Genomic DNA, 14,744 nt, shown 5'->3' on the forward strand with positions numbered 1-14,744 from the left:
TTGCCTTTTTTCTTTCCTTCCATTTTCTCCCCCTAGAGAAAGCACTTTCAGCTCTTTTAGATCATTCTTTTGGTATTTTTATTGCTTGTGTCTCTAAATAAGATGTGTGTTGCTACTTTTTGATTTTTTTTTTTTTTTTTTTACATTTCAAGCATCCTCACTTGACTCCCACAACAGAAAGAGGGGACATGGGTCTCTTACTTTTTCTCAGACCCTGTTGGTTTTCTTGTAGTTGATTGTTGTTTTCCCCCATTTGTTTAGTTTTCTAATTCCATCTTCGCTCTCCAGGAGTTGTCTGAATTTCCTACCGAGATGTTCTTGTGCCTCGGTATTCTTTCAGTTTTATCATGTTGACAGCTCTGCCTGAGCCTTCTGCGCTGCCCTGTGCTGATCTGGATTAGGGGCCCATTAGCTTCTGAAGCTCAGCAGTTTCCTGAGGTCAGCCATCATCGTCCTGGGATCCCCTTTGCTTTTGTTCTGTGATGGGTCACAGATGGGTCACACAATGGTTCTTGGATTTCTCTTCTTTTTTTATGTTTCTCTTGCTTTGCTGTGCTCTGTCCTTTGGTAGCTCCCTGAGACGGGGGCAAGGGGTGAGGATTGTTGAGACCTTGTGTATGACCTTTGTCACTCTGAAATTTCGTGATGATGTGCTGTAGTGGGGGCTCTGTTTTCATCCTTATCCATCGGAAGAACATGTGGCTTCCAGTCTGGAAACTTATTCCTTCAGTTCTGGGAGATTTTCTTGAATCCATTCTTTGTTTTTTCTCTACTTTGTTTTCTTCTCCCTGGAACTCTTCCTGAGCAGATGTTGGGCCTCCTGGACGGTCCTCTAATTTTATTTTCTCTCTTATTTTCCACCTCATCTTTTGGCTTTGCTTTGTACTGGATTGACTCAACTTTATCTTCCTACCCTCCTGTTGAGTTTTTCATTTATGTATCATTTCCAAGATTTCTTTTCAGTCCTCTGAATTTTAAAAAAACTTCTTGGGGCGCCGAAGTGTCGCAGTCATTAAGCGTCTGCCTTTGGCTCAGGGTGTGATCCCGGCGTTCTGGGATCGAGCCCCACATCAGGCTTCTCCACTGGAAGCCTGCTTCTTCCTCTCCCACTCCCCCTGCTTGTGTTCCCTCTCTTGCTGGCTCTCTCTGTCAAATAAATAAATAAAATCTAAAAATAAAATAAAAAATATAAAAACTTCTTGTTCTGTTTCATGCTTAGAATACTAGCATCAGTAGGAATTTTTTTCTTGTATCTCTTTCTTGCAGATTATTTTGGCTTTTTGTTTCATATTATAGACATATTAAAGACATCTCAGGGGTCTGGATAGTCTTGATTATCTGCTCATGTTTAACATGGAGAACTAAAGGAGCAGTTAGAAGCCCAGAAAGAGTTGGGCTTGTCAGCTGAACCTCGATGTAGGATGACCTGGCTGAGTCAGTTGGAGAACCTCGATGTCAGTAACTATATCTCTTATCTCTTGGATTAGGCAGTTTTTCCAGAGGAGTTTCTTTTAATTACCTGCCTGAAGTGTGAAGGCTTGGCTGCCAGACCATTGGAGCTGAACAGAGGAAGACTGAGGGCTTTTCTGTCTAGTATCATACATTCACTTAATCTGCTGGTCTCTGTGCAGTACCCTCACCTTCAGCTCCCCCTGGTATCTGCCAGGATCTAAGCACCCTCCTTGCAGAGTAAACTTCCCTTCTGTAGTGGGGATGGGGGAGGGGCAGTTGCCTTGTTTATGGAGCAGAGAGGGGATGTTTCCATACAGTTTTCAGATTCCATAGTTTGTTGTTATTATCTCCTCTTTGATTACACTGATTTTTTGGGTTTGTGCCTTTAAACAACAACAAAAAAATCCTTTATGTCTTTTTAGTGGGGAGGTGGGAAGGAGTGAAAGTAGATGAGTATTCTTCAGCTGCTTTGTTTATCTATACATCTGTGGGACCTCTAATCATTAAGCACCATGTTAAAAACAGCAGTTAAAACATTGTGATTGATAGTAAAGATGAAGTTATTCTGATGATGTACCTTTTCGTTTCTATTGCTGACTTTCCTCACCTCTTCCTATCCTTCCTTCATGTTGCCAGTCTTTCTGCCCCTTGAGGTACAGATCTCTTATCTAGGGTTCATGTCACATTCAGTCTGATTACTGCTTTGTTATTTTATAGCTTGCTCTTTCTTTCCAAGCTCTGCAAATAAAATATAAGTGAAGCATCACTGAACTAAATTTAACACCGTGGCACTCTGAAGCAGTCATTAAGGGCAGAGATAAAATGTCATTCTTTGGACACTATCCCACTCTTAGAAACCCAGCATTTTTGTTAAAGCATCTTCTGCTAAAGGACAACAGGGTTAACTCTGGATTAGCTGGAACTCTTTAAGTACATGCTCCTTTGGAGAAACAGCTTTATTTAGAGTATAGCATATATGGCAAAGAAAAGGGGAGAAATGGATGAAGGGGACAGTGAGATGTGGGGTGGGTAATAATCTCAATATCCCTCTGAAAATACTGTAATCCATGCTTTCTTAGCCTGACTTCTCATGTTGGTAGGAAACTAATACATCATTTTTCTGAATCATAACTAAATAGAAGCTGTCTAGTTCCCATTAAATAATATACCTTGATACTGATAGGGGACATTTCACTAGCTTACTCTGTATTAACCTAATTTTCTTCATGGTTTTATGTAACTGCTAAATGTGAACTCTTCAGTCAAGTCATAGTTCTAAGGTGTTCATTTCAGAGTAATGCTTGCTTACATCAACCTTCCTTTACTGCTTTAATTTTAAAATCTGTGTTAGTATTTTAGTGGTATGATAATATAATAGTTTTCCCCCAAATCTCATCCCAACCATCTTGCTTCTGCTCCTACCTAGTAAATTAAAGTATGTAGAAACTTCTCTCTTTGGCCCCAAATAAGGAAAATCTTCCTTCAAATGAAAATTCTTCAAGTAAACCCCAGTAAATAAAAGGGTAGTTCTTCTGGTGGACGTGTGTTAAGGGTTCTGGAGTCTTCTCCTTAGTCCCAGTCTTGTCCTTCCCCCACTGGGTAGTTTTTGCCAGGACAACTTCCTTGAAATCTCTGGGACCCTTCAGAGTAATTTGATCCAGAAATTTTTAGAACTGTATAATTTTAGAGCTGAAAAAGTCTTAAATCTTTTAATCCAGAATTTCCCAGATTTGACTGTTCCTGACTGTCCTGTGTAATGCTTGTTAAAAATAGATTTCTAGACCTTACTTCAGACTATTACATTCATTTTCCTGTAGGGTTAAGCGGCCTGAGAATCTGTGCTAGCCACTGTCTAAGTGATCATTATCAGTAGTCGGGTGTAAGAAACCACCTTCTTCTCTTGTCAGTTGAGGAAACTGAGGTGCAGTGAACTGGAGGAAGTTTCTCAGGCTGGCTTGTCTAGTTTCAGCTTCTTTAAAAAAAGTGTATCTTCCCGGATTAAATACTGAACTGAGGAGTCACAGATTAAAAGTCTTTGATCATTTTAGCCCAGTTGAAGCTGAAAGGAGGAATCTTTAACTTGTAAGAATGACCTTTAAGCTAACTCAAGGAAGGAAAGAACGGAATAATAATAGAGAGAGGCTTGTCCTGATTTACTACCAACATGAACTATAAGCCATGAGGAGTAGCAGACACGGGAAAGTTAAAATTCTGAGTGACTCATTCTCAGACTCATTCTTTTCAGAAGCTGAAAAATACTCTCAAAGCAAACAAACAAAAAACAACCAAACAACCAAACAGTGATAACAACAACAATATAATACAAAACAAACATAGCCAAGTTTAATTAGCCATACCACTATTTCCTACATCCTCCATAGCTGTTTGTACATACGCCTCTATCTACATTTTTCTTCCATATGCTTTATTTAGTGTCTAAACACTGCTGTTGTGTGTGGTCATCATGGATAATTTTAAATTGAACAGTGAAGTGAGGAAAATACATCCGATCGAGAGGGCATGTCACTGCTGTTTTGGAGGTGGCGTTAGGTTAGAGCATAGCGAGTAGGACCATTCATTCAGTGAATCCGCACCTGTTTGTTGATTACCTGTGTGTGCCAGGCCCTTGCCAAGTACTGGGAACACAGTGGTCCCTGTATATGTAGCTTGCAGACCAGTAGAAATGTCTTGTTTATACTGAGTTTGTAGAATTGCCTTATTATAGTGACCTAATGCTGTTTTGCTTTGATGGTGATATGTTGTCTAACACTGATTAAAAATGATACTGAAAAATACATTATCTATATTCTTTGAAAATGGACTTCTCCAACAATACAAAATGACATATCACACTTACCCATAGGATTGCTATATAACCCCACAGGATGATTTTTCCTCACCTGATAACGGAGTTAAAAGTTATTTTCAAAAGTAATATTTTGCTCTAACTAATTGGTTTCTTTTCACCTGTCAGTAGTTATTCTTGGGAAGGAACTCTAAATTTCATGTAGTTTTCGATTATGATTGTTTTCTTTTTTTCTGCTGGACAGTTAAATATTAGAGGAGACTTAGCAGATAAACCAAAATATTAGTAAATGCAGTAACAAAGAAAGCCAGTTAGTGTTCCTGTGCTAGTCTTTATTTTATTTATGAAGTTTTAAAAATATCTGAACGTTTTAACACGAGGATGCATTTGTTGTAGGTTATTGACCCGGTGGCCCCACGATATGTTGCTTTACTGAAGAAAGAAGTGATTCCAGTGAATATCCCTGAGGCTCAGGAGGAGATGAAAGAAGTAGCCAAACACCCAAAGGTCACCCTAACCTTCACCAATGTTACTCTCAGAAGGAGCAGGATAGTAAAAGGGAAAATGTGGTTTGGTGGCAATAGCATGGTTTTGAGATCATTTTCTATTCAACATTATTAGTAAGGATTTGATAACTAATTGATGTTTCTTTGGGTTTCTTGCTGAAGAAACTTATTCTAGTAACAATTCACAACACATCTCAGAACTTTTACACTCTGTGCCTATTTTTCTTAGTTTGTAGAGATAGCATGTAAGTAATAAAAGTTTATCTTTTCTTGGAGTCATTTTGAAAGATGATTCATGCTCTTTTTTTTTTTTTTAAAGATTTTATTTATTTATTTGACAAGAGACAGGGAACACAAGCAAGGGGAGTGTGAGAGGGAGAAGCAGGCTTCCTGCCAAGCAGGGAGCCCAATGTGGGGCTCGATCCCAGGACTCTGGGATCGTAACCTGAGCTGAAAGCAGACGCTCAACAGCTGAGCCACCCAGGCGCCCCCATGCTCTTATTTTTATAGGGAAACTGAGGTGCATTCTGTTAACTAGGTTATTCGTTGTTACCTTTGTCTTTAAGCCAAAACATCAGACCTGGTAATATTGAATCACAATTTTTTTTTTTTAAAGTAGGCTCCATGCCGAATGTGGGGCTTGAACTCATGACCTTGAGATCTAGAGTCACATGCTCTACCGATTGAGCCAGCCAGGCGCCCTTTGAATCACAGTTTTCATCCAGAATCTATCACACTGCCATTTAGTCTGTTTTAGAGAATATCAGTGAAGTGAGGATGAAATCTGTCCGTCTAAATTCAGAATATAAATCTTAGATACAGATAGTAGGGAATTCCTCTTAATTAAACCATGGTTGGTGTCTTAATTATGACTGCTTGGTTGACAACCCTGAAGCAGAAATAGATCCTTTTATTCCAGCTTTGTGGGTTGTCTATAAATACCTTCATTGTATAATGGAGATTCATAGATTAACTCACTCATACAATAGCCTAATATACTCATAACTGTGTTATGTTCATGGACTAATTCACATATAAAATCATATGCATCTAAGTTATAGTCTTATATGATTGCCTTTCTATATGACATTGGCTATTTTTATCTTGCATCTGATTGGTTCAGCCAGGTGATGGTGCTGTCTGTGTATCACATCACCCACTACAGTTAGCTTAATTGTGAAGCATACTGAATGCTTTGAAATTTGAATGATGAGATAAAATGTTCTAAGGCACGTATTTGTTAAAATGATAGTTGTGTTCAGATAGCTTAGTTAATAGTTACACAAGTAATAAAAATAATTAGTAGTTAAGGACTAATTGATTTGGAGACACTCTTTAAATGATGACTGGATTGCTCAGTGCAATCTGTGGAATCTTTGTTATTTTCCTCACAAAGTGTTGTAGATTTAGCCTGTTACCATTCTTCTCTGAGCCCAGCAGAATGTAAGTCAATACAGCGTACTAATTTTTCTCAGATGCATTAGTACATTCATGAACAATTATCAAACACATGCTGTGTGTAACACTTATTTCAAAAAATTTTATACTTCTTTTGAAGTCTGTCAAGCAAAAACTGAAAGTTAACACACCATTCTTTTTATTCTCCAGATCTTTTTTCTTCTTTATATAATACATACTGAAAAGACAGAAAACTTATCAATCTAAACAAATATGATACTCTTTAATTTGTCTTCTAAAATATGAAAGGTGCACAGTTTCCTGCTGTGGTGACATCTGTTGTTCTGAAATGTTCTACAGCCACTCATCAGGAGTGACTTCATTTCCTCCTTTGCTTCAAAAGCATTAGTGACATTCTGAGGATAGCAAAGCAGATTCTGGTTGGAGGAACACCAAGGACAAATAATACCATTTTAGCTCTGAAAACAAAGAATATTAGTCTGGAAGTAAGTTTAGGGACAGGTCACTTCATCGGACACCCATTAGCATTACTGGTCAGGTGGCTGACCAACTGTCACAGAGCTGGGATTCAATATGTATATTGGTTTAAGAATAGAATGAATATATAAATTTGCATGCTGGGTTTAATAAGTTGTTTCAATCAACACTCTCCTTTTTTTTTTTTTTTTTTAAATCAGAATCCTGATGTTGGCTTGAAGCCGGTATGGTACAGTCCTAAAGTTTTCATTGAAGGTGCTGATGCAGAGACATTGTCGGAGGGGGAGATGGTTACTTTTATAAATTGGGGCAACATCAATATTACTAAAATAAACAAGTAAGAACTTTTCGTCTGTTTTTAAATAAATATGGAAGGGATTTCTTATGTTTATTCACTTATGAAAAATTACCAGTTTTAGACTCATTCATTTTCCTGACTGATAAATCTGCTTCGGCATAGAAACTGCCAGTTCTGGACACACAGCAAATTTCTTTTCCATATGTGTTCCAGTTTATTAATCGGGTATCAGGATGTGTTTTGTTTGTGATGTTGAAAATTACTGTGTCTAGATGTAATAAATGCTTATGGGTCCCTTTTTGTCATCTAATTCTCATTTTACAGTTGCCTGGGGAAGGGATCCTTTGAACAGAATTTGTATATATAACATTCTTTATCCTAAAATCTGCTTTAAAATTAATTGTTTTGTGATGACTGTGAACTTGCTAGTTATTATAGTGTGCTACACTTGTTAGTTCTTAAGATTACATAAATGGAGCATAGTATGCTAATAAAATTAATTTATATAAACTCTGAAATCTGAATTGTCCAGTCATTACATATGATTTCAAGTAATTGTTAAGTGTTTGAAAATGTAGTACTTTACATTTTTTAATGTTTAATGCAGATGACTTTAAAATTTGTAAATATGTTCATGTTCTTCATCAGATGTGTGTGCATCTCTTCTCCAGTAGATTATATTTTATTCATCTCTTAACCAGTATATGTCTGGAACATTAGAAGTTCAAATAAATGTTTGCTCTGACATTTTTCCAAAGAAAATTCCTAGCCATTTGTTACAAATACAGGACAAAATAATGGATTTATGATAATTATGGTTTTCTTTTCTTTAAACACCTTTTGATCTTATATTTAGAAATGCAGATGGAAAAATTGTATCTCTTGACGCGAAATTGAATTTGGAGAACAAAGACTACAAGAAAACTACGAAGATCACGTGGCTCGCAGAGACGGCACATGCTCTTCCTGTTCCCGCAATCTGTGTCACCTACGAGCACTTGATCACAAAGCCAGTGCTGGGCAAAGATGAGGACTTTAAGCAGTATGTCAACAAGAACAGCAAGGTAGCCTTCTAAAAGAAACCATATTTCTTTTTTCCTTGTTACATAAGCTGTTTTTTAGAATTTTAAAAATTACTTCTAAGTATTTGGTTTTCAAGTAAAATGGAAAAGATCTGTAAAATTTTGTATGAAAAGATGTAAAAGAGTGATGTTTCCATTTTACTGAAGATTGGAGCTGAAGCACAATGATGTTAAGGAACTTGCTTATGCTTAAGTGCTGTGCTGCTGTGCTTTTCAGCTGGGTCTCCATGTGTTTTTCGTACCGCAGCTCATATTTATGGTGGGAAACTTACATGTGCAGGGATACTAATCAAGTTGGTTAAAAGGTTTCCTGAAGTTCATCAGTTCATCAATTTTAACTTTTAATAATACAATGTATGTAATTGTTTACATCTTTACTGTTTCCCTGCATCTGCGTAAGTAGTAAAGTTTTTAACATACTTGTTTAAATTAAGAATATTTCACCTTCTGGAAAGACGACTTATATTTTAGAGTTGTTTTCAGTGCTGTGATTTCTAAGAAGGTGTATTTTGGTCTTCTTTACAGCATGAAGAACTAATGCTGGGAGATCCCTGCCTTAAGGATTTGAAAAAAGGAGACATTATACAACTCCAGAGAAGAGGATTCTTCATATGTGATCAGCCATATGAACCTGTGAGGTAAGTAAATGTCATTGAGCATTTAAATGAAAATGTTTAACATTCTTACAGTAAATAAGATTTTAAAATCACATTTCTACTGAAATACCATACCTGATAATTCTGTATTCAGTTTGATATTTGCCTTTTATGTTTAATATTTCGGACTCTATAGTAACAAGCAGTAACTTTGAACAATATAGTAACAAGCAGTAACTTTGAAACAATATAGTAACAGCAAATTATTCATTTCTAAAATTAAACCGTCTTATAATTCATCTTCATGTAGTCCAAGTATAAAGAAAATAATTTCAGTATATCTTTGGGTGAAAATTATTACTATTACCTTCTTCTTTATAGTGTATTTTCATTAGATGTAGGTACATTTAGAGGAAAGTTGTAAATTGTGTCTCAGTAAAGCTATTATTCAAAAATATTAAAGAAATAAACTGAATTTTTCTCTTTTTATTTTCACTTAAGCTTTTACTACAAAATTTGAAGAAATCGTTTGCTTACGAATAGTCTCGGGGCAGTGGATTTTGCTAATTACTTTTTAGAATTGAGAAATTCTTACAAGTGTTTTACAGAAATTCTTCTGTTTGCAAGTAGATTAGGTGTGGTATGGAGATATGTTTGCTTTCAATCAAGAATGAGACTGTTAGCGTCCTCTAGTGCCATTTCTGGTGGCAGACAGAGTAGCTGTGCTTTTGTTCTGGAGTTAGTGTGTTTATAGCTATAAAAGTTCTTAAACTGGAAGGTTATAATTAGCACTCTGAATTTTTATTTATGTATTCATTCTTTTTAAACTACTCTGAAGAGCTGATTTGAATAATAGGAGAATGGACTGTTTATACTTTGAGAAGCATTAACGTGGTACCATTGAATTAATGTAGGAATTCAGTTTTAATTACTGTCACATAATTTTGTTCGAGTAAACTTTTTTTGGCCCTACATTTTCTCTTTAGCCCATATAGCTGCAAAGAAGCCCCATGTGTTTTGATATACATTCCTGATGGACATACAAAGGAAATGCCAACATCTGGGTCAAGAGAAAAGACCAAGGTAGAGACAACAAAAAATGAGGTAAACATTGACTTTTATGGATATGTCTCTAATCAGCCATCTTTTTACCAGGATTTGGAATCATTCTTTACAAGTGGTTATCTGTCTTACTATTGATGTTGAAGAAGACAGTGTCTCTTAGTTTCGGGGGTTTTATTGGAGTCTTGTCCTTTCCTATAAGTTTTCAGAACATCTTGCAGAACAAGATTTTTTAGATTTGATTTTATTACATGAAAAAGTGAGAAAGAGTACATTAAAAGAATGTTTGTAGAACGATTCCCCACCACCACCAGTACTGCTGCAGTAGATTCTTTTCTTTTTACATACTTTTTTTGTTTTTAAAGTAATCTCTACACCCAAGGTCAGGCTCGAACTCACAACCCTAAAATCACACACTCCAATGACTGAGCCAGCCAGGCGCCCCAGATCCTTTTCTTTTTAATATTGTATCTGCTTTAGTCAGGAGCATCGTGTAGAGCTGAAGAGTACATTGAACACCACCTGTTCTTAGCTACTTACTTTACACATGGAGAGAACAAGAAAAATCCCTTGCCCAAGATAACAAAAATTTTATTGACAAGAGTCGGGACAGTGACCAGGCTTTCTGGTTCCCTTTCTGTAACTTTCCTGTCAAACTCCAGTGCCTCTGAGAGAGGAGGTTCAGAAAGGAGAGCATGGATAGGAACTGCTAGGAGGAGGGTGAGGGGAAACCATCACTTCCTGCCTTTCTCTATTTCTTCTTCATCTTGGGGGTAATGCTTAATCTTTATGCTTAAGAATGAGTGCAGAATCTGCCGGGCAGTCAGGTTGGGAGGGACATTCCGGATGGAGACTCAGCTTCCCTAGCAGACAGGATGTGGATTGGAGAGCTGGTGACACATTTAGAGAATGAGGGGCTTTATTGTGTAGGCGAAGGTCCTCAAACTTCCTCAGTTCACACAGTACCCTTGGTTCCTTGCCAATTTCTTCATGGCACCCATGGGCTGTGAAATTCCTAACAGTTCTCTTTGTTAAGTAGTTAAGTTCAGACAGATAAATGTTCATATGCCAGTAGTCCTTGGAAGACATAGTATACATAAGTTGAAAGAAAAAAATTTTATTCTTAAAAGATTGTGTTCTTAAATTTAAATATTTTAAGTTTTATTTCATTCTTAAAGTGATATACTAATTAAAAGAAAAAATAATACTAGGGGCACCTGGGTGGCTCAGTTGGTTAAGCATCTGCCTCCGGCTCAGGTCTTGGACCCCTGGTCATGGTCCTCCTGGGATTGAGTTGGGTACCCTGCTCAGCAGGAGGGAGCCTGCTTCTCCCCCTCCCTCTGCCTGCCACTCCCCTTGCTTATGCTGTCTCTCTCTGTCAAATTAATAAAATCTTAATAATAATAATAATAATAATAATACTTTATTTCTTTCTTGAATCTTGGACTCAGATTGGATACTACCGTGCTAATTTCCTGTTCCATAGTGATTTTCCTGTGGTATTTGATTTTAACACAGCAGCTGTGGAAATTTTAGTTTTGCAAAAATAGGACATCATTGAAAGGAATGTGACATACTCTAATGTTAAAATTGAACCATCTTGAGCTTCTAGTACATGCAGTGTTTGACAGATGTTGGATATATTTCTCTGTTTACCTCAACTATTTAAAATACTTTGTGGCAACGCCATGAATTTCCTGTGGCCCCCTGGAGCACCTTGATGCATAGTTTGGGATCCGTAGATTTCAGATTGGCATTGATAATTTGGCAGCAGTGTAGAAAATACTTGGGCAGGTTGATTAGAAATAGGATTAGAAGATGTTCTAAGTGGTCAGGAAGCCAGAGGATGTGAGAGCAGGGAAGATATACAGTAGGACATGAATTCAGGAAGTAGAATCGGTAAGACAGTAAGTCCTAATTTTGTGTGGTTGAATAGGTAAATGAATGATAAATAATCTGAGCTCGGGAAGACAGAAACACGTGAGTTTATTAGGTATGAGTTTGGAACTATTTACGGTGGGAATGTCATGACTTGAGCTTTTAAATTACCACAAATTAAATACTATGTGATCGCAGCCAGTCAGATCAGTTGGTTAAGCGTCTGCCTTCGTCCTAGGGTCTTGGAATTGAGCCCTACATCAGGCTCCCTGCTCAGTGGGGAGCCTGCTTCTTCCTCTCCTTCTGCCTGCTACTCCCCTTGCTTGTATACTCTTAATATCTGTCAAATAAATAAATAAATAAATAAAATCTTTAAAAATAAATAGGGCAGTTTTCAAACTTTTTAGTCTCAAGACCCTATACACTCTTAGAAATGATTGAGGATCCCTTTCGTTTATGTGGGTTATGAGTATTTGCTATACTAAAAGTTAAAATTGACAAGTTTTTCAAAGATTATTAATTTGTTTTATTTTATTTACTTTTAGAGAGAGAGAGGGAGAGAGAGAGAGAAAGAATTGGTGTACTCGAGGTGGGAGAGGGAGAGAGAGAATCTTAATGCATGACATGGGAAATGTGGCTACCCAGGCCCTCATTGGTCCCAGTTTCCACCAGTACCTCACAGTTTTACATATCCTGTAAAGATGTTAGTGTAACACTGTAAGTGTCTGTGGTTTTTTTTCAAATTTGTTTTTAAATTCTTGTTAACATATGGTGTAATACTGTTTTCAGAAGTTTGTGTATTCTTGAGGAACTTTGTTCTACAAAGTGGCATACTAAAAATAACAGGGCTAGTTTATTAGGAAAAATAGGGTTGGGACAATACACTAAGAACCCATGCGTCTGCTATAGTTTCCGTCAAGTGGCGGCTGGTTGACAGTCACCAGAGGCTCAGCTAGCCTGGACACCCACAGTGGCTCCCTCACATGAGTGGCAGTTGATGCCGACTGTTGGCTAGGAAAGGAGAAGTGTCACACAAAGCAGCTACAAGTCACCTCTTCAGCGTGGTAGTGTCAGGGTAGTGAGACTTTGTATAGGACAACTCAGGGCTCCAGAAGTGAGTGTCCAGTGGACATGGTGGAAACAGCATTGCCTTTTATGTTTTAACCTTGAAAATCCCACATGGTGTCATTTCTGCCATGCTCTTGGTCTGAGTACTCCTAAGGTTTCCCAAATTCAAGGGGAGGGGATAGACCCCACTTCTTGATGGAGGAAGTGTCAGAAAGTTTGCGGATATGTTTTGGAACCTGCACAAATCCTAATAGCAGTTCAAGTACAGTTGACTAGCGTTGGTATCCAACACTGAAGGCTGCCTTAAGCCTTAGGGCTAATGCTCTCTCCTCTGATATGTAGGTCTTTGAGGGTGTTTGCCTCTAATAGAGAGCTTATCATCAGAATTAAAGTCTGACTCCGCCTGGATCCTGCCTCATCCTTTTTTTTTTTTTTTCCTTGTTTTTGAAGCCCAGGAGGATAGCTCTTTGAAATTTCTTCATCTGCACTTGCACCTTCATTAGATGGGTTAATGTTATGGTAAACAGTGTTTTTAAAGCACTGCCTGCACTCAAGGAAGCCACTCCTTTGGTTTTTGTTTTGTTTTAGATTTTATTTATTTATTTGGGGAAGAGAGGGAGAGAGCACAAGCAGGGGGGAGGGAGAAGCAGACTTTCCGCTGAGCGGGGAGCCTGATAATGGGGCTTGATCCCAGGACCCTGGGATCATGACCTGAGCCAAGGCAGACGCTTAACTGACTGAGTCACCCAGGTGCCTGAAGGAACCCTCTCTTAATTGTGAGAAATCTTTTTCCTGTATGCTTCTTTGACATCAAACATTAACGTACTGGAAGAAATCACCACAAGGTGGTGTGATTTTTCAGTGTTACCCTAATACCTTTAATACTGTTTCCCTGTTTACTAGGCATGAATGAGTCAGTTCAGGTTATCAAAAATAAATAGAACAGAATGTATACATTTTTGATACAGAATGGCTCCATTTATTGTATTCTTGCTTCACTGTATAATATTATGCATTTATATGTGCATATTAACTTTTACGGCTGTATGTTTCAAGGGAGTAATTTTGAGTATATGTGTTTTTTTTATTTACTTATTTTTTAATAATCTCTATACTGAGTATGGGGCTCGAACTCACAACCCTGAGATTAAGAGTCGCTTGCTCTACTAGCCGAGCCAGCCAAGCACCCCAAATGTGTGTGGTTTTTGACTTACATGTTGACTTCAGAACCTAACCCCCATGTAAAATGTAGCTAAAGACTATTCAGAATGCTGGATGTGGGATCAGGACAGAGTTCCAGAGATGAAACATTTTGGAGTTAATACACATGACTCATAAATATGGATTAAGGGGAAGACGGTTAAAGAAGAAAGTCATGGGGAAGGTATGATGTGAGCTGGATTTCAAATTTGGATAGGGTCGAAAGCTTTCTAGGCAGAAGGAAAGCGTGACATTGAGAATAAAAAATAGCATAGTTATTCAGTACCCAGAGATCATTTTAGTGACCATATCTCTGGGTTTATTGTATATACTTATATATAATCATATGCCTGGAAATATATAATTTTATACAAAGATGGAATTGTTCCATAGTAATGAGTTAAAATTGTATCACAGTATTTCATGGATGTCTTGCTTGTTATCAATCTAGATGTTATCTCTTTAATAATTCCTGAAACTTACAGATACTCACTTTTTCCCAGCCTTTGTAACTAAAAGCTTTAAGAAGATTTATTACCTTTTATTTTCCCATCACACTGATGGATTCAATACAGTTACTTTTCTTCTAAAATAGTTAAAACCAGAAACAGCTTATGTAATTCAAGGTCACAAAGCTAGTGTGTGATGGAACAACGATTTATTCCCATATCTTTTGGATGTGTCAATTTCTTTAATCCCCTAATGGTAAGGATTTAGGTGATTTTCAGTTTTTAACTATGATAAAAATGTTTCAGTGCATATCCATGTGCCTCTACCTTTGTTTACTTCTGTCATTTTTCATTAGGATAAGTTTTCAGGAATGAGATCACTTACTTAAACTTTTTAAGGGATTAAAACTTAAGTTTTTAGCATGAAATGCTATATGACGATCGATCTGAT

At 37.3% G+C, this 14,744-nt stretch overlaps 1 protein-coding gene across 1 annotated transcript in view; it reads left to right on the forward strand.

The window, feature by feature from the left end:
- Nucleotides 1–14,744, forward strand: part of EPRS1 (glutamyl-prolyl-tRNA synthetase 1) — a 65,502-nt gene that overhangs the window by 23,792 nt on the left and 26,966 nt on the right. The window contains exons 13-17 of the mRNA XM_040636011.1: nucleotides 4,655–4,765; nucleotides 6,861–6,997; nucleotides 7,815–8,022; nucleotides 8,566–8,678; nucleotides 9,623–9,740. Of these exons, the coding sequence (XP_040491945.1) occupies nucleotides 4,655–4,765; nucleotides 6,861–6,997; nucleotides 7,815–8,022; nucleotides 8,566–8,678; nucleotides 9,623–9,740 (687 nt within the window). The remainder of the gene's footprint in view (nucleotides 1–4,654; nucleotides 4,766–6,860; nucleotides 6,998–7,814; nucleotides 8,023–8,565; nucleotides 8,679–9,622; nucleotides 9,741–14,744) is intronic.

The sequence above is a fragment of the Ursus maritimus genome, unplaced genomic scaffold (assembly GCF_017311325.1).
Source record: "Ursus maritimus isolate PB19 unplaced genomic scaffold, ASM1731132v1 scaffold_2, whole genome shotgun sequence".
Classification (NCBI taxonomy): domain Eukaryota; kingdom Metazoa; phylum Chordata; class Mammalia; order Carnivora; family Ursidae; genus Ursus; species Ursus maritimus.